The following is a 20,083-nucleotide window of genomic DNA, read 5'->3' as shown; positions in this document are numbered from 1 at the left end:
GATTTTCCAGGCAAGAGTACTGGAGTGAGGTGCCATTGCCTTCTCCGGAAAATAGACTAGTGTCCCCCAAACCATCCTCCCTGCGTTAGAATATAGGTTTTTTTAATTCCAAAAAGGAGAAGGGCTAAAGTCCTTGTTCCAGTCAGACTCCAGAGGGAATGTGTTCATTTCTTCCTTCCTGTAGTCATTCACAGGTGGGCCTGGTCAGGATGTTTCCTGTGAGCCAAACATAGACTGGCATTAGAAAAGCTGTGGGCATGTACAGAAGGTGCAGTGGAGGGTGGGAAGGATACTCTGCAGAGCACAGCTACATTCTTTAAGGCGTTACCTGTTTTCCAAAATGAGCTTGATTTGTTTGTTAACTGGCGTACAACAGAAAGACAGGTAACCACATTTGTGTTTATGGTGAAGACAATGATGAATGAGGATAAAAGTGACAAAGGGAAAAATTAGTTATTAGTTCTGTGCTTATCTAGCTCTGAACCAGTGCTATGCTGGTACGATGCATAACAGCCGGTACTTAATAAACATATGGTCTAGTACCCCTCTTTTCCAGTCTCCCCATTTCCTGGTGAAAGTCGGTACAATAAGACATGTGTAAACTGCTTTCTTTAGGGTAGTTCTTTTGGTGAATGGTCTCTGAACTTTAAGATTGAAAAATACATATATACTTAACCACACCAGTATAGGGAATACATTTACATTTATGATTTTTTTTCTTATTTCTAGTCAAGTGCACCATGTATCCTCTTTATTGATGAAATTGATGCTATTACCCCCAAAAGAGAAATTGCTTCAAAAGATATGGAGCGAAGAATTGTAGCCCAGCTCCTAACCTGCATGGACGGTGAGTTTGAAACAGTGAATTCACTTTAAGATAATGTTTTTTTTTTAAAATATTGTAAGATGTGAAGATATGAAATATTTAAGTAGCATAAAACTTAGAGTACAAAGCAGAAATCTGTTTCTTTTCATAAAAAATTATATCATTAATTTTTGAAGTATGTCTTATTATTTATTTTTAACACATTTACACACATATGTAAATACACTAAAATCTTGTGTTGCTTTTTCCAATACTGTGCACCACACACACTATTCTATACTCTTTGTATCTTAATAATATCTTGGAAATGTTGCCATTTAAAAAAAAAATTTCATTTTTAATTGATGATTGGTTTACAACATTGGTTTGATTTCTGTCATACATCATCATGAATTAACCATAGGTGTACATATGTCCCCTCCCTCCTACCTTCTGCCCAAATGTTGCCATTTTAATCCATTTATATCTACCTCTTTTTAATTGCTGCTTGGTATCCTTTAGAATAAATTCATTATATTGTACTTAAATATTTCCATTTGATGGATATTCAAGTTGTTTTGATTTTGCTTTACAGTGAACTGTAAGGGATATCCTTAAATGGGCCTTTTTGGTACACATAAATTTTTCTAAGATGAAGTAATGGTTAAAGATTACACATTTAAAATTGTTATAAGAAATGGCAAATTGCTTTCCAAAAAGACTTTTCCATTTACGTCTTTACCAGTACTATTCGAGAGTCACCCTTCCTCCAGATTTTTCCCAACACTAAATTGTTTTAGTTTATGACACTCTGAGGGATGAAAAGTGGCATGTTTGTTGTTATTTGCATTTCTGTGATTACTCTTGATGTAGATCATCTTGCCATAGTTTTTGGCTTTTCATATTTTTTCCAAAATCCCTTTTTTTATCTTTTTCCCATTGATTGAATTTTTAAAAATTTGAGTGAATACTATATTTTAATATATTATAGAAACAAATCCTTTGTTAAATGTAGTACAATTCCTTCCTATCTGTAGCTTGTTTTTCAGTTTTGTTTAATGGTTTTTGGATACAAATTTGGAAGAAAGAAATCAGCACAAGTAGAACTTCTGGAACTAGATCTTACCTGCTGGAAAATAGCATATGTTTTGTGTACATAAGAAAATTTGAAATAATATGTAATTTGCATTTCTTGTGATAGTAGGTTGTAGGTTGTTTATTCTGCTGTTTTATTCTTATGTAAAATTTTCTTGGAATGTCTTAAGGCCTATGTTCTGAATTACCATCTATTTAAATTTATTTTTTAATTGAAGGATAATTGCTTTACGGAATTTTGTTGTTTTCTGTCAGACCTCAATGAATTACCATAGTTTATTGAAGCTAATATGTTATCATAAGATGCACCATCATTTTATGTACATCTGAGAAGGAAAAAGACATAACACCAATCAGAATATGACATAATGCTTATTACATTGATAGCATAAGCATTCTGATTTCAGAGATATTAAAATGTGGAAAAATGACTAAGTATAGGGATTAAGCAGACTGCTTATTACTAGAACATTACTGAAAGCTCTGTTAGTTGAGGTTTTTGGTGTGTCTCTGTGTGTGTTTTAAGGTTTCCTTTTTTAAAACAGAATAGGGAAAACAGTAAACAATTCAATTTACATAGTCAGCCTGTTACTGAACTGAACTTGGATCCAGTTGCATGATGCCCAGCAAAGCCAATTTACTGACGCTGGGTTGTGGTAAAAGAAAGTACGGTGTTTATTGCACGGTACCAGGCAAGAGGAGTAGGTAGCGAATGCTTGAAAGACCCAAATCCCTGATGCTATCAGGCAAGGGTTTTTAAAGGCAGCGTTAGAGGTGAGGGTTTCAGGGTGCGTGAAATCAGCTCTTGAGACGTTTTTCTGATTGGTTGGTGGCATGGTGATGTTTCGGGAATCTTAATCATCAGCCAGTCTGGGGTCTCTCTGCTTGTGGTCGGCATGTAGTCACTGTGCTCCACTGGGTAGAGGGTCTTACTTTCTATAGAACAACTCAAAGATCCCTACAGATTGTTACCTATATATCCCTTCCTGTGACTCCCTTGTTCTAATTATTAGCTGCTTGAGTTCACTTTTTAGAACTCTGGGAGGACCAGACAAGAAGCAGAGGACATGGAGGGGCTTGTACCCAGGAAAGCCCAGCAGGATCTTGCTTGGTTTCAGCCCTCCCTTTTCTTTGATACTTCTCAGTGCTGAGGGGGAACAAGAGTGAGACAAAACAGGAAATAAAGTGTTGGATAGCGGTGTCAATCATAAATTCTGCAGAGGAACTTGATTTTGGGGGGCTTGTGTCTTTCTCCCCAAATAACCTGTGACTTGTAGTCATTTTTCTTCCTACAGTTTGAGAATTTTGTAAAAACATTATTAATTCAGAGTTTATAAATCTGAAATTGTAGTAAGTTAAAACTCTTAAGTAAGTTAATATGTAACAAGATAATTAAGACCACTTTAAAAAAAATTCTAATTTTAATAACGAAACTCAGATGTAATTCTAATTACTAAGACATGTGAAGGATGTTAAAAATACCATTTGTTTATGAGAAAACTGATACACAGCTGAAGGCCAGATGCAAACTTAGTCATTGGCAAAGTATCAGCTAGAATCCGGATATTTATTTACACATACAATTAATGACCTACTCACGAATGCTTTATTTATGAGAGCTGTTACCCAAGAAACGTGTTAACTAGTTTTTTTATTAACTCTGTAAAAAGAACTGAAGCTTCATTTTTTTAAATACTCAGAAATTCATTCTTTTGGCTAATGTAACCAGTTTAAAAGATCAAGTCCTCTAGAAGAGGGAGAAAAGGAATGAAGTTTGTCTTATAGTGGATGGCCAATCCTAGCTGAGGTCTGATTTTTATCTTTCTAGAAGCTTTTGAAGTAACCTTTATGTTGCTAAGTATTGATTTCCTGGGGAAGGATTTTTTTCATTACTGAAGATTTAACAGATTTCCATGATTGTTCTTTTTGAATTCTGTTACTAACCCTTGCTGTGTTCAGAACTCATCACCAAGACTATATTGTCTGAGCAACATGAACTAGGAAAAGGAAGCTGACTGCTACCCTTGGTCATTGTTTCTAGCTCTGAGAATGAAAGCACCCCTGAATTAGCAGGGGAACAGCTTTGGCTCTGTGCCAGCATTAGTGCAGGAAGGGTTCAGTTATGAGAACATCTTGCTGTGACTGCAAGTTTGTAACTCATGGTGCTACCTCAATTACGGGGTGTCACCTTGTTACCTTTGAAATATAGGTCTCTTTGTTCACGGATCTCCTTTTGTAGCATATGAGTCTCTTTTTTTTAGCTGATTCCCTTTTTTCAGTTTTCAAAAAGTGTTAAAGAGCTTTCCTGTCTCACTTAAAGACACACCTTATGCATATTTTCTTTATTCAAAGAGTAATTACTTCTTTATTCAAAGAGTAATTACTGCCAACTAAATGCTTCTAATTTGGTTCTGTTTTGTAACCCCACCCATGTAATTGTCTCTCTGCCTCTGCCATTCACTGAAACTAATCCCAGAAAGGTCATTGACAATTACCACTGGCCACATCTTTGGGCGTGCTTTTAGCCCTCACCCCTCTGAACCCACCTCTTAAAGTTAACTGGTGGAAGGGACTCTACCGAGTAGTGCTGGCCCAGGGCAAGCACCCAGTGAGTGTTAGCAGTGGGTCTGGGAGCATCTGATACTGTTGTTACCTTGTCCTTACAGGTGTCAGCACACTTGACTTGAGTAACACACTGTCCTTCTCCTGTTCTCTGATAGCTCTCTAACACTTTCTCTTACTTGCCTCCTTTTCCCCATCCTTTAAAGAAAGATATTCCATACGGTTTCACACTTGATCTTCTTTTCTTCTTGCCCTCTCCCTACTTCCAGCTATCTCCTGTTCAGCTCATCTTTGGAAAACTTTGAAATTACATCTCTAACCTTCATTTCTGATAAACTTCCAACCCATGTTCACCGCTGCCTGCTAGATACTTGCAGGTAAGTGTCCCACGTCCCCTCATACTCAGTGGGTCCACTGGCTTCGCCTGTGGCCCTTCCTGCTGTCTGACCCGCCTTCTGTATTCCATATTTAAGGTAACAGCTTCCAGACTGAGTTGTCTTTGTCTCTTCCTTCTCTTCCTCCTTCACATTGAATCATTTGTGTAGTGCTTTTGATGTCATCTACAACTTGGACCTTGAATTGGGGTTTTCTTTTTTATTTCCTTTGTGCCTGCCTTCACTCATCTGTTACCTGATTATTGTATTCAAATCACAGCAAACTCTTGTATTTATTCCTTTTTATTCCATTCAAAATTATTATTAGAGTTATCTTTCCAAAACACACATCTTAACAGAAAAACATTTCGTGGCTTCTGTTGGCAAAAGAATGTTCTATAAACTTCCCATGACTTGACTGTTAGAGGACTTCGTTAGCCATTACCTGTGTGTGGGGCAGGGGGCGGCGTGGTTGGTGTGTAAACCTCAAGTCTCTCCGCTAGTCCACTCTGGTTCAGTTGTGAGAAATAATGCTTGTGGAAGGCACACTTTAGGCCCTGTATTCTGTCCATGAATAAAAATCTGTGACTAAATTAGTTGCCAGAGCAACTGGAGGCTATGTTGTATTCCCCCGTCTCAGTGCCACGAGTGTGTTTGAGATACTTACTACTGTGTCTTGCCCAGACTTCCTGATGGTGGACCACTCTCCCTGTCTAAACATGGCACAGCTGTTTGTACCTCTGTGCTTTCACTCATTCTCTTTCTTCCATGTACGATTTCATTAGCCTATGTCTCCTTGTTAATAGCCTATCCACCCTTTAAGCCTTTTTGGAATGTTACCTGCTCCCTAAGTTCTTCCTGATTCCTCAGTCTGAATTCATAATATCTTCCATTGTATCACTGCAGTGCTTTGTTTATACTTCAGTTCAGTTCAGTCGCTCAGTTGTGTCCAACTCTTTGCAACCCCGTGAATCACAGCACGCCAGGCCTGCCTGTCCATCACCAACTCCCGGAGTTCACTCAGACTCAGGTCCATCGAGTCAGTGATGCCATGCAGCCATGTCATCCTCTGTCATCCCCTTCTTCTGCCCCCAGTCCCTCCTAGCATCAGGGTCTTTTCCAATGAGTCAACTCTGCACATGAGGTGGCCAAAGTATTAGAGTTTCAGCTTCAGCATCAGTCCTTCCAACGAACACCCAGGACTGATCTCCTTTAGGATGGACTGGTTTGATCTCCTTGCAGTCCAAGGGACTCTCAAGAGTCTTCTCCAATACCACAGTTCAAAAGCATCAATTCTTCAGCGCTCAGCTTTCTTCACAGTCCAACTCTCACATCCATACATGACCACTGGAAAAACCATTAAGTGAAGTGAAGTCACTTGGTCGTGTCCGACTCTTTGCGACCTCATGGACTGTAGCCTATCAGGCTCTTCCGTCCGTGGGATTTTCCAGGCAAGAGTACTGGAGTGGATTGCCATTTCCTTCTTCAAGAAAAACCATAGCCTTGACTAAGTGGACCTTGGTTGGCAAAGTAATATCTCTGCTTTTCAATATACTGTCTAGGTTGGTCATAACTTTCCTTCCAAGGTGTAAGCGTCTTTTAATTTCATTGCTGCAGTCACCATCTGCAGTGATTTTGGAGCCTCAAAAAATAGTCTGACACTGTTTCCACCGTTTCCCCATCTATTTCCCAGGAAGTGATGGGACCGGATGCCATGATCTTCGTTTTCTGAACATTGAGCTTTAAGCCCACTTTTTCACTCTCCTCTTTCACTTTCATCAAGAGGCTTTTTAGTTCCTCTTCACTTTCCGCCATAAGGGTGGTGTCATCTGCATATCTGAGGTTATTGATGTTTCTCCCAGCAGTCTTGATTCCAGCTTGTGCTTCTTCCAGCCCAGCGTTTCTCATGATGTACTCTGCATAGAAGTTAAACAAGCAGGGTGACAATATACAGCCTTGACATACTCCTTTTCCTATTTGGAACCAGTCTGTTGTTCCATGTCCAGTTCTAACTGTTGCTTCCTGACCTGCATGTATACTTACTGTGCTTCAAATAGATTGAGTTGCTTGAGGACAAAGTTTGTATTTTCCTCACATCTTTCACGTATTGCTGCTGCTGCTGCTAAGTTGCTTCAGTCGTGTCCGACTCTGTGGGACCCCATAGACGGCAGCCCACCAGGCTCCCCCGTCCCTGGGATTCTCCAGGCAAGAACACTGGAGTGGGTTGCCATTTCCTTCTCCAATGCATGAAAGTGAAAAGTGAAAGTGAAGTTGCTCAGTCGTGTCCAACTCTTAGTGACCCCATGGACTGCAGCCCACCAGGCTCCTCCGTGCATGGGATTTTCCAGGCAAGAGTACTGGAGTGGGGTGCCATTGCCTTCTCCGTTTCACATATTAGGCATTTAATAAATGGTAAATGTTAAATGTTATGTTTTATATTCATATATATAATATATAATTGTCATTGTGTAATACTTTCTCTCTAACCACTTAATAACTTGGATAACATTAGTACCCTTAGTGTCAAGTGTCTTGTTCACCACTCATCCTCTGTCTGGTTCTTACTAGATCTGAATAATGTGGCTGCTACAGCTCGGGTCCTAGTCATTGGAGCTACCAACCGACCAGACTCCTTAGACCCTGCTTTGAGACGTGCAGGAAGGTTCGACCGAGAAATATGCCTAGGTATCCCAGATGAAGCGTCCAGAGAAAGGTATACTCTTAGAGAATGAAATTTGTATGCCACTATGTCATCTGAACTGCGTGTTTTGAAAATGAGGGGTGAGAAATGCCATGAAGCCTTCTTTCTCTCTTATCTCTTTCTTTATGTGCCAATGAAATTGATTTGGAAAGGAAAAAGCCCACATTAAATTAATGCTTAAGAAAACAATTTACTCACTAATACTGCAGTGGTTTCAGGCTGCTTTTCCAGTAGTGATAATGGACTTCTGTCCACACTCATTTGTCTGATCTTATTAACAATGTCTTTTGTTTTTTAGGTGGCTGTCAGCCTAGGGAGAGTGTTTAGAGCTATGGAATAGTGCTCATTGGTTCACATGTGGGTTAAATCTGAGTACCGTATTTTAACCTGTTGCACTAATCTGCCTAAAACTATAAGCTCCCTGACAGATAATTAAGGGGCAGCCAGAGAGTTGGGAACTGTCTGTCTGCTGTAAGACCACCCTTTCCTAGTGATTGGGTTTGAATGTCCACAGAGCAGAGAGGTGTCCACCAGCATCTCAATAACAAAAATATCTGGGGAGGCACTGTTCAGGCAGTGGAGTAAAGGAAATCTAGTAAAGAAGTGTTCTGAAATACTGTATTTATAATGACTTTCAGCTTAAGTTCATGACACTAAATTGCTGCACACGCTTACTAGCAGCTTTTAGGGAAAGTGGTATATAGTGAAAGGATAGGCATGGGGACAGGGAAGACGGGTAGAGATGAACAGGAGACTTCATGAGTGCTGAACACAAAACTGACCAGAAGACACTGGGCAGGAGAAAGCATTAGGAAGAAGAGGTCATCCTTCCCTTCTTGCTAATACTTAATGTGGCTTCAGCTTTTGACTGATTGGCAGTTGCTTCCTCAGCTGTTGTATTCAGCGTCATCTATAGGTATGCTCATTGTGTTCTCACGTGTATTAATATAATCTTTAAACGGTTACTCAACTATTCAAGTTAAGTTGTTTGTATTTACTTAGGAAACGTGTATTAAGCATATAGTATATGTATACTAATGGGATAGGTAATGTAAGGAATATAAAGAATTCTAAACCCTTGCTTTTAGGATGTTTACGATACTGAAAGAAAAATAAGGCCTGTATCCTTTATCACATCTTTTTTTTGGTTAAGTGTCAAACTTCATCATAATAGAGACATAGACACAGTAAAGCCCACCATCCCTACTAGATAAAATTGTTCCTTGATCCACTCACTATTCCATCATCAGTCGAGTCCTTAAAGGGCTTTCCTAGGTAGTCATATTTTGAAAATATTTAAGCCTACAGAAAAGTTGAAAGAATAATACAATAAATATATGTATGTTTAGCTGAATTTACCACTTGTTAACATTTTGCTATGTTTGATTTCACTCTTTATGTAAAAACATCATGTGTGTATGGGTGTGCGCATGTGTATATATCTTTATTTTTTGCCAGCCCACATGAAGGATAGTTGAAGAAATTATGATACTTTAGCTGTAAATACTTCTGTGTAACTATACCATTTTCCACAGTAAATAAACTTAACACTGATAATAATATTACTCAGTACAATCTATTCTGATTTTCCCAGTTGCCCCCAAATGTCCATTGTTCTTTTAATCTTTCATTTTTTTAAAACCTAGAATAAAGGAACAAACCTGCCATGTAGTTGGCATGTCCCTTTAATCTCCTTTAAAAAGCCTTTAGTCATTAGATATGGACATATTTATAGTTGACATGACATAATGCCTGGGATTTGCATTAAAACACTCCAGAGGGAAAAAAAAGTAGGGGATAAATAAGACTGTGAAAATGTTGATAATTATTGAAACTGAGTGATTAAAAACATGAGGGTTCATTATTGTGACAGTTTTAAAGCATATATTTGTAAATTCTCGGTCCTCCTCTTAGTGGGAGGTGGGTCTGTGTCTCCTCTTCTTGAATCTGGGCTGAGTGACCCATCAGTCAATACAGAATAGGGGAACTGATGCTACGGGACTTTTCTTCCAGGGCTAGCTGATATGCTGTATGCTGTAGACAGTGTAGAGCTCAGTTTCTGAGTCCAGGCCACCTGGCTCCAGCCTCTTTACTCAACTGTCTTAAAACTGGAAATCTCTTAATCGTAATTTTCTCCTCCTTTGGAGTTTCCATGTCAGTGTTAGTCTCTCAGTTGTGTCTGACTCTTTGCGATGCCATGGACTATAGCCCACGAAGCTCCTCTGTCAGTGGGGATTCTCCAGGCAAGAATACTGGTGTGGATTGCCATTCCCATCTCCAGGAGATCTTCCCAACCCAGGGATTGAACCCTGGTCTCCTGCAGGCAGATTCTTTACCATCTGAGGAGTTTCCATAGTATGATAACCAAAGTTAACATTTTTTTAGGAGTAGACTGTTAATGAAAAAAGGATGATATTTATTTTATGTTAGCTATTTTTTCTTTAACATTCTAAATTTCTTAGTATTCTTATGCATAGTAGCAAATCAGATCTGTGTTTTGAGGAAGTAGTTCTTTTTTTTTTAATTTATTTATTTTTGGCTGTGCTGGGCTTCGTTGCTGCTCAGGCTTTTCTCTACTTGTGGTGTGCAGGCTTCTCGTTGCTGTGGACTTTTTTGTTGTGGAGCAGGGGCTCTAGGTTGTGGGCTTCAGTAGTTGCAGCCCATGTGCTGAGTAATTGCAGCTCCTGGGCTCTAGAGTACAGGCTCAGTATTTTTGGCACATGGGCTTAGTTGCTCCACAGCATGTGGAATCTTCCCAGATCGGGGATCCAACCTGTGTCTCCTGCATTGGCAAGCAGATTCTTTACCACCAAGCCACCAGGGAACCCCAGGAAGTAGTTCTTTTTTTTTTTTTTTTGGAAGTAGTTCTATAATGAACTTTTCCTTCACTCCTACTATTTACAGTATCTAAGTGAAAATTTTCATTTATAAGTAATGTTCATCTGCTTCTCTTCTGTTCACTTACATGATCCCAAAGGGTGTTTCTATAACTTATTGTCCAGTAGCTTGACATATTAAACTATTTGTTTCTCTTACACATTTGGAAATTTCACAACATGTTATTTTGTCCAGGTTAATGTATAATATCACAATATCTAAATAATAATAATCAACATTTATTGGGAACTTACTGTGCATCAGCCAGTGTTCTGGCACCTTTGCATATATTCACCTAACATCCCTATGATTAAGTGCTATTATAATTATACTTAACAGATGAGAAAACTAAAGCACAGAAATGAAGTAACACAGAGTGGCAGAGCTGACTTCAAACTGAGGTGGTCTGGTATCAGACCTTTTGTCCAGAATATCTTTACTATTTTTAAATTTTTATTTTAAGTATTCCTTTAGTGATAATAGACTTCCCTGGTGGCTTAGACGGTAAAGCATCTGTGTGCAATGTGGGAGACCCAGGTTTGATCCCTGGGTCTGGAAGATCCCCTGGAGAAGGAAATGGCACCCCACTCCAGTACTCGTGCCTGGAAAATTCCATGGACTGAGGAGCCTGGTAGACTACAGTCCATGGGGTCACAAAGAGTCGGACACGACTGAGTGACTTCACTTTTTCACTTTTAGTGATAATAATTATCCAGAAGTCCACATTTCATTGACACATACCATGTTGCCAGTTGAGTTCAGCAAAGTTTCTCACACATGAAATACAGGGGATCAGCAGTAAATAAAGATGAAATTGGAGAAATAACTGTCCTAATATAGGATTGGGTATTAAGGTTTGTATCAGCATAACTTTTTGTGATGAATAAAGCTAATGGTTTGAGTTTAGAGGCTTTTTTTAATTTTTGGCAGATGTCTGTTTAATTTACTCTAAAAGAATTTACCTTACATTCTTATAAATCATTTATCTTATTTCTTCTGTAATACTGTCAAACTCTTATAGGCAGAATATTTTTTAAAAACCTATTTTTTTTATTCTATTGTCTAATACAGCAGAAATTTATAACTTAATCCCTAATAGAATAAGGTGGGATATATATTAGAGAGTTAGCATTTGTTAAATAAGTGAACTATTCGATCTTACATTATGTCTGTTAAGTGAACTGTTTGATCTTAAGTTGTGTCCGTTATAATACCATTGACAGAGAAGAAAGACTTCCATAAACATATATAGTTTTTAATATTTGGCTGTGTCGAGTCTTAGTTGCAGCACTCAGTATCTTCGTTGTGTCACATGAGATCTTTATTGTTTTGGTGCGTGGACTCTTCTCTAGTTGTGGCCGGGGGCTCAGTAGTCACGGCATGGGGACTTAGTTGCTCCGTGGCATGTGGGATGTTAGTTCCCCGACCAGGGATCAAATCCATGTCCCTTGCATTGCAAGGCAGATTTTACCGTCTGAACCACCAGGGGAGTCCCCATAAATATATTTGGTGACTTATTTTTACTAGTAGGTTAGGAATCTCAATTTCTTTTCCTTGTCTTTTCCACAGAATACTTCAGACTTTGTGCAGAAAACTAAGACTTCCTGAAACTTTTCATTTTCGTCACTTAGCACACCTCACGCCGGGCTTTGTTGGTGCTGACCTGATGGCACTCTGCCGAGAGGCAGCCATGTGTGCAGTCAATAGGGTCTTAATGGAGCTGCAGGGGCAGCACAAGAAAAATCCTGAGATTGAAGCTTCGCCCTCTGAAGGAGACCAGGAAGAAAGGACTGGGGCTGAACCCACTTCTAAAACACAGGTGCTTCCTATCCAGGTACCTTAAATGACCTTAAACTTTCCATTTGAATGTTTCTAATTTGTGTTAACCTCAAAAGCAGGCAGGTGTCAGTGTAGTTGAAGTTTGCGATTTTCTGTTTCACTGGAACTGTGTCTTTAAAATAATTGTTATACCCAGTATATGTAAAATTTCCGAAGTACAAGTTTTACTTTTTTCAGTTGATTCCAAATAAATTCCCTTTGTAATAATGATTATGAGGTCTAGAGCAGGAGTTGACACACTGTGGCACGCTGTGGCCCACCTGCTTACCTCCTGTTTTTGTAAATTAAAATTCTGTTGAAGCATAGGCATGCTCATTTATTGATGTAGACTCTTTTTCTGTTTTCATACGTGACAGCAGGATTCTCATAGGTGTCTGTACAGCAGAGAGTGCACGACTCACAAAGTCTCTGGTGTTTACTCTCTAATTCTTTCCAGAAAATTTGTCAACTCCTGTGATAACATTGACATTTGGTTATAATTCCAGGTTATCTTTTGTTAGGCAGACTAAAATAGTCTGCTGACATAACCATATCCTTGGCCCTACTTCAACTAGGGGACAGTGCTGGGAATGTGAGGGGGATGTTTATCATCTAAGATCTGTTAAAATTTTGAGTCTTGTGAGTCATGAAAACTCAATATAACACTTATATAGCATTTTATAGCTTGAACAGGGGGATTTTATATAATTTGATCCATATAACTTTATCAAATAAATACCATTCCTGTCCCCATTTTATAGTCAAAGAAATGAAGCTTAAGAGATGGTGACTTGCCTGAGGCCACGTGGCCTCTACTTTCCAGAGCAGGGGCTTAGATCCAGGTCTTTGGTTTTCAAATCATTTGTTTCTTTCTTACTCGTTTGGAACCAAAAGGATATCTGTTAGTAATAATGATAGACTTATTCCTTTTATAATAGTGCATGTAAGCTAGGATTTTTATCAAAATTCACCTGTTTCTTGAATATGTAAAAAGTGAAAATTGGAAATATGTGGTTGTTGAAATGAATATTTACCAATTGCTCATGCCCTAGTATAGTATATAAAGATTATTTTTCTTATCTTTGTTAATAGTTGATATATCTTTTCTTGACTAAATCAGAGCAAAAGAAATGACCTAGGAGAAGGCAATGGCACCCCACTCCAGTACTCTTGCCTGGAAAATCCCATGGACGGAGGAGCCTGGTGGGCTGCAGTCCATGGGGTCGAGAAGAGTCAGACACGACTGAGTGACTTAGCAGCAGCAGAGCCATGGCCTCAGGTGCAGGAAGGACTTTGAGCCGGCCCTTCTCGACTCCCGCGCCCCCACCACTAGCCGCCTGGGGGCTGGCTTCCTCCTGCTCTAGGTCTTCGCCCCTCAGATACTGTTGACTCTTGATTCCAGGAGAAAAAAAAATCCTGATGATGTGCTTCTGTTGTAAAAAAAAAAAAAAAAAAAAAGAAATGACCTATATCAATGAAGAAAATTATTAAAATGTATAGAGGTTTATATACCTTACAGAAATGTTACACTAAGTGTAAAAAGTAACTTTTTCAACAAGCTTTGTGGTTTTTCAGTTTTTCCCTCATTTGTTTCCTTTAAGGAAGAATTACAAAGGCTGCTGGGGTTGCTAAGGAACCAAGATCCCCTCTCAGAGGAGCAGCTTAAAGGACTGTGCATTGAGTTGAATGATTTCATTGTTGCTCTGTCGTCTGTCCAACCCTCTGCCAAAAGGGAGGGCTTTGCCACTGTCCCTAATGTGACATGGGCAGATATTGGTGCCCTGGAAGACATTAGAGAAGAGCTCACCATGGCGATATTGGTAGGTGTTTCTGCCACTAAATGTTGTTGGTGTGTGTGATGCCTAAACAGCCATGCATGTGTACTGGGTTATATATCTAAATTGGCATGATGATATACTTTCTGTGATAGGTTCTCTTGTAATATTATTATTACATAATAATATATCAATTATAATAATATAATTATTATTGTATGATAATACGATAATAATCATTATTGTATAACAACACAATGGTATTATTGTGACACCCCAATGATGGCTTTTCATTCTTCTGAGATTTGTTTTATATTTACTCTTTTGGTTGTGTTTGAATTCTATGGCACTGAGGTTTAAAGAGAAAAAGATTTAGGATTCAATGAAGAATAAATTGTTTGAGAAATACTTTCTGAGCTCAATCACACTCATTGGGATCAAAACAGTTTTAGTGCCCATGAAACTTTCGGTTAATTTTCATTTACTCTTTTCCACTTTCATGCTCCTTCATGGTTCCTTAATGATTTCCAATCCATTTCAGTTCAGTTCAGTCGCTCAGTCGTGTCCGACACTTTGCAACCCCATGGACTGCAGCATGCCAGGGCTCCCTGTCTATCACCAACTCCCAGTTTGCTCAAACTCATGTGCATTGAGCCAGTGATGCTATCCAACCATCTCATCCTCTGTCATCTCCTTCTCCTTTTGCCTTCAGTCTTTCCCAGCATCAGGGTCTTTTCAAATAAGACAGTTCTTTGCATCAGGTGGCCAAAGTATTGGAGTTGCAGCTTCAGCGTCAGTCCTTCCAATGAATATTCAGAACTGATTTCCTTTAGGATGAACTGGTTGGATCTCCTTGCAGTCCACGGGACGCTCAAGAGTTTTCTCCAACACCACAGGGCAAAAGCATAAATTTTTCAGTGCTCAGCTTTCTTTATAGTCCAAGCTCACATACATGCATGACTACTGGAAAAACCATAGCTTTGACTAGATGGACCTTTGTTGGCAAAGTAATGTCTCTGCTTTTTAATATGCTGTCTAACTTTTCTTCCAGAGAGCAAGCATCTTTTAATTTCATGGCTGCACTCACCATTAAAAGAAAATACATGGAGATGATAGTGAACAGGTATCTCCTGCTGTTGACTACATGGAGTACTTCTGCTTCTGATTTCTTAAAGGGGAGCAGTGCCTAAAATTTTTATAGCCTAAAAATCTAGAGACATTTTCTAAAAATTTCCGAGTTTAAAATGTTGAAATATTGTATCTAAAATGTTCCCAGAACTTACATTTAAGTATAAATTTTTTAAGAGCAATTTTTTAAGTGATTTTGGAGCCCCAAAAATAAAATCTGTCACTGTTTCCATTGTTTCCCCATCTATTTGCCATGAAGTGATGGGACTAGATGCCATGATCTTCGTTTTCTGAATTTTGAGTTTCATGCCAGCTTTTTCACTCTCCTCTTTCACTTTCATCAAGAGGCTCTTTAGTTCTTCTTCACTTTCTGCCGTAACGGTGGTGTCATCTGTATATCTGAGGTTATTGATATTTTTCCTGACAATCTTGGTTCCAGCTTGTGTTTCATCCAGTCCAGCGTTTCTCATGATGTACTCTGCATTTAAGTTAAATAAGCAGGGTGACAATATATAGCCTTGACATACTCCTTTCCCAATTTGGACCAGTCTGTTTTTCCATGTCCAGTTCTAACTGTTGCTTCTTTACCTGCATACAGATTTCTCAGGAGGCAGGTCAGGTGGTCTGGTATGCCCATCTCTTTCAGAATTCTCCACAGTTTGTTGTGATCCACACAGTCAAAGGCTTTGGCATAGTCAATAAAGCAGACATTTTTCTGGAACCTCTTGCTTTTTTGATGATCCACCAGATGTTGGCAATATGATCTCTGGTTCCTCTGCCTTTTCTGAATACAGTTTGAACATTTGGAAGTTCATGGTTCACGTACTTTTGAAGCCTGGCTTGGAGAATTTTGAGTATTACTTTGCTAGTGTGTGAGATGAGTGCAATTGGGCGGTAGTTTGAGCATTCTTTGGCATTTCCTTTCTTTGGGATTGGAATGGAAACTGACCTTTCCCAGTCCTGTGGCCACTGCTGAGTTTTCCAAATTGGTGGCATATTGAGTGCAGCATTTCCACAGCATCATCTTTGAGGATTTGAAATAGCTCCACTGGAATTCTATGACCTCTGCTTTGGAGAAGACAATGGCACCCCACTCCAGTACTCTTGCGGGGAAAATCCCATGGACGGAGGAGCCTGGTAGGCTGCAGTCCATGGGGTCGCTAAGAGTCGGACACAACTGAGCAACTACCCTTTCACTTTTCACTTTCACTCATTGGAGAAGGAAATGGCACCCACTCCAGCGTTCTTGTCTGGAGAATCCCAGGGACAGGGGAGCCTGGTGGCCTTCCATCTGTGGGGTCGCACAGAGTCGGACACGACTGAAGTGACTTAGCAGCAGCAGCAGCTTTGTTTGTAGTGATGATTCTTAAGGCCCACTTGACTTTGCATTCAGGATGTCTTGCTCTAGGTGAGTAATCATACCATTGTGATTATCTGGGTTGTGAAGATCTTTTTTGTATATTTCTTCTGTGTATTCTTGCCGCCTCCTCTTAATCGCTTCTGCTTCTGTTAGGTCCGTACCATTTCTGTCCTTTATTGTGCCCGTCTTTGCATGAACTTTTCCCTTAGAGGTGTGTAAATATTAAAAGAAAATACATGGAGATGATAGTGAACAGGTATCTCCTGCTGTTGACTACATGGAGTACTTCTGCTTCTGATTTCTTAAAGGGGAGCAGTGCCTAAAATTTTTATAGCCTAGAAATCTAGAGACATTTTCTAAAAATTTCCGAGTTTAAAATGTTGAAATATTGTATCTAAAATGTTCCCAGAACTTACATTTAAGTATAAATTTTTTAAGAGCAAGGATTTTAAATTTATCACCCTTTACCTCATGCTGGGAACAGAGGGAAGCACTCTATGCTAAGCCCTGTTCTTATCTTCAGGCCTCACAATCAGTGTTGAAAATAGGCATCTAGAGATAATTTGAATATGCAGTATAGAGTGGACATTTGTAACAGGTCGATGTTGGGATTGTGTTTTCCAGGCACCAGTACGTAACCCAGATCAGTTCAGAGCTCTTGGCTTGGTGACTCCAGCTGGAGTCCTCCTGGCTGGTCCTCCTGGCTGTGGGAAAACTCTGCTCGCAAAGGTATGGCATAAATCAGTGGCATGTGTTTTGTTTCTTACTATCAGGGTAATATGAATTCAACTTTAAATGTTACAGTGGGATAATTTTGCATAGTTTCTATTAGAAGTTCATTTTGGAAAGACTAGCAAATTTTCTTCATGAAAGTTTCCCACTTTGATTTGAATTACAAAAGATAATATCATTGAAAATTTAGAAAAGAAAAATTTTAATACATCAAAACCCCATCGATTTTAACAGAAATTGTATATTCTATGTATTATATTGATTTTAATGAGCATTATCACATAGTTGTAGTTTGTAGCTAAGATTGTTTCCTGCCTTGGTATAGTTATTTATAAGTGAAGTATTTTTTTCTGCATTCCTTATTGCAGTTGTTATTTTGAAAACTTCGTTTTTTACAGTATTAACAGAAAAAATAGATAAGCAAAAGGGGAAAGCATTACTTATAATCCCCTCTTTCTTCCCTGCTAATAATTTCATTTTGTTGTTAGTCCTTCCAGATGTTATTCTCCACTTACATATCAAGATAACATACATAACTTTTACACATATATGTACAACTCTAAGATTTTTAAACATGGATTTCTCACTCAGCGATACTTCTTGAACATCTTCCCATGTCAATATACATAGATAAACATTAGTGTTCTTAATACCTGCAGAGTATTCTGCTATAAAGATGCTCTATAGTTCATGAAATGATCCCCTGTTTAAACAACACTGCATGAAACAGTCCTGTGCTGACGTTTTTGTACTTTGATGGGTAATTTTAGTAGAGTGCACTCCTGAATATTTCTTTAGTGAAAAGAATGCATGCGTTCAAAGGTTTTGATCCATTACCACTCCATCAAAATACTTCGTTACCCAGGTGCATTGGATCCGTTACCAAAGTGTCTCCTAAGAAGTTTGTGCCAGTTTCTCCCCTTCCAGTAGAGTATGAGTATCTGTTTCCCCAGCACCCTGAATTAGCAGTAGCCGTTGACACTGTTTTTAATATTTGACAGTCTTATAGGTAAACATGGTTATCTTCCAGGTTTTAAGTTATGTTTTAAAAATATGGCACCCCACTCCAGTACTCTTGCCTGGAAAATCCCATGGACTGAGGAACCTGGTGGGCTGCAGTCCATGGGATCGCTAAGAGTCGGACACGACCAAGCGACTTCACTTTCACTTTTCACTTTCATGCATTGGAGAAGGAAATGGCAACCCACTCCAGTGTTCTTGCCTGGAGAATCCCAGGGATGGCGGAGCCTGGTGGGCTGCGGTCTTTGGGGTCGCACAGAGTCGGACACGACTGAAGCGACTTAGCAGCAGCAGCAGCAGTGTGTTTTTAAAAATAATGTGTTTTATTGGCTTTTTTCTTGATGAATTGTTTGTTCATATCCTTTGTTTTCCTACTGACATGCATGTGATTTTCTTTTAATCACTCTTCATATAGTAAGATCTGTTATATTTGTAGTTTATCAGTATTTTGGGCCTTCTTATTTTGTTAATCATATTTTTGACACTTTTTAAGTTTTGTGGCTTTCCCTCCTGCCCCCAGTAATCATCTGGGCAGTTTTCTCAGTCTTTTGTGATTCCTACCTTCCCTTTGGAATCAAGCTTACTAGAGTCATTTTTGTTATTTGTAAACTTACATTAGTCATGGTTTTTAGTGTCTGTATAATATTCCATCTATAATTTACTTAACCCTTATCACCTTTTAAAGACATTTGGATTACTTGTAAACAAATTAAAATTGATGCCAAAAATAAATTAATTGATTAAAAATAAAATTATAGAATCAAAAAATAAAACCAATGGCATTTTTACTAAGTTTCACAGCAGCCAGATAATTTGTGGCTCTTCAGTAAATACCAAATATCCACAGTGCCATTTGCTCATGTGTGTGTGTATACATGTAAAATTTTTTAAACTTATTTTTACTTATGTCATTAAATTTTCTTGCTTAATGCTTCTAGTACTCTTATACAGCATTGCTGTAAAGGAGTTTGGGAGCGGATGAGAATAAAGGAGGGGGTTGTTGGTCTGCATTTTTTCACAACAGTTTTAGAAAACTTTAGCCAGAAGGAAGGTCCTGCAAGCTAATATGTGGATTCACTGGGTTGATGCAGTTCCCTGGCCTGGGTGCCTTGTCAGGTTTGTTTGTTTTTGAATTGGTTATATTTGCACCTCAGGTTCTTATTAGTTACCCATTTTATGTATGATACTGTGTGCATGTCAGTTGCAATCTCCCAGTTTATCCCTCCCCTCTTATTTACATTTTTAAGAATTCCTTGACAGTTAAGTGGAAAATGGACTGGAGGAAGACAAGAGGGAAAGTAGTCAGGGTTTTGGGGGTTTGATTTGATCTGGGTTTTTTGCCTGTTCAGACAATAGGACATGATGTGGATGAAGGTGATGGTATAGTGGACAAATAGGAAGTGACAGACTCACCTACGTTTTAGCATTAGAGCCAGTAGAACTTCCATATGGGCTCACTGATCTAACAAGAGATCAAGCGGAGACACCGTGGCTTTGGCTTAGAAAATATATTTACTGGGATGAGGAGGAAAAGAGTTTGGGGTGTGGGGTTTGGAGTGTTAGGGGAGATTCAGGAGTCCTGCTTTGGAAATGACAGACTTGAAATTCCTATAAGATCCAAATGGAAAAGTTCCAAGTGGAGATGCTGAGGAGTGTGTTGAACACAGATCTTGAACTCAGATATCAAGTTTTAAACATAGAAAGGAGCTTTATTCCTTGATCGTTTTGAAATTTTGAGTGATTTTATTTAGATTTCATCTCTGCATTCACAGTATAGTTTTTGGATTCTTCTAAATGTATCACCATATATTTCTCCTTATTTGCTATCAGTGGCTT

The 20,083-nt window shown here is 38.9% G+C and overlaps 1 protein-coding gene across 11 annotated transcripts in view; it reads left to right on the top strand.

Annotated features, from left to right (window-relative positions):
* Positions 1–20,083, top strand: part of NVL (nuclear VCP like) — a 179,037-nt gene that overhangs the window by 20,614 nt on the left and 138,340 nt on the right. For all 11 annotated transcript variants that reach the window (XM_070768021.1, XM_070768020.1, XM_070768027.1 and 8 more), the window contains 5 exons: positions 730–847; positions 7,405–7,549; positions 11,984–12,248; positions 13,834–14,052; positions 17,120–17,224. In XM_070768021.1, coding sequence (XP_070624122.1) covers positions 730–847; positions 7,405–7,549; positions 11,984–12,248; positions 13,834–14,052; positions 17,120–17,224 — 852 coding nt within the window. The remainder of the gene's footprint in view (positions 1–729; positions 848–7,404; positions 7,550–11,983; positions 12,249–13,833; positions 14,053–17,119; positions 17,225–20,083) is intronic.

The sequence above is a fragment of the Bos indicus genome, chromosome 16 (assembly GCF_029378745.1).
Source record: "Bos indicus isolate NIAB-ARS_2022 breed Sahiwal x Tharparkar chromosome 16, NIAB-ARS_B.indTharparkar_mat_pri_1.0, whole genome shotgun sequence".
In the NCBI taxonomy this organism is placed as follows: domain Eukaryota; kingdom Metazoa; phylum Chordata; class Mammalia; order Artiodactyla; family Bovidae; genus Bos; species Bos indicus.
This window is presented reverse-complemented; position numbering and strand designations above follow the sequence as displayed.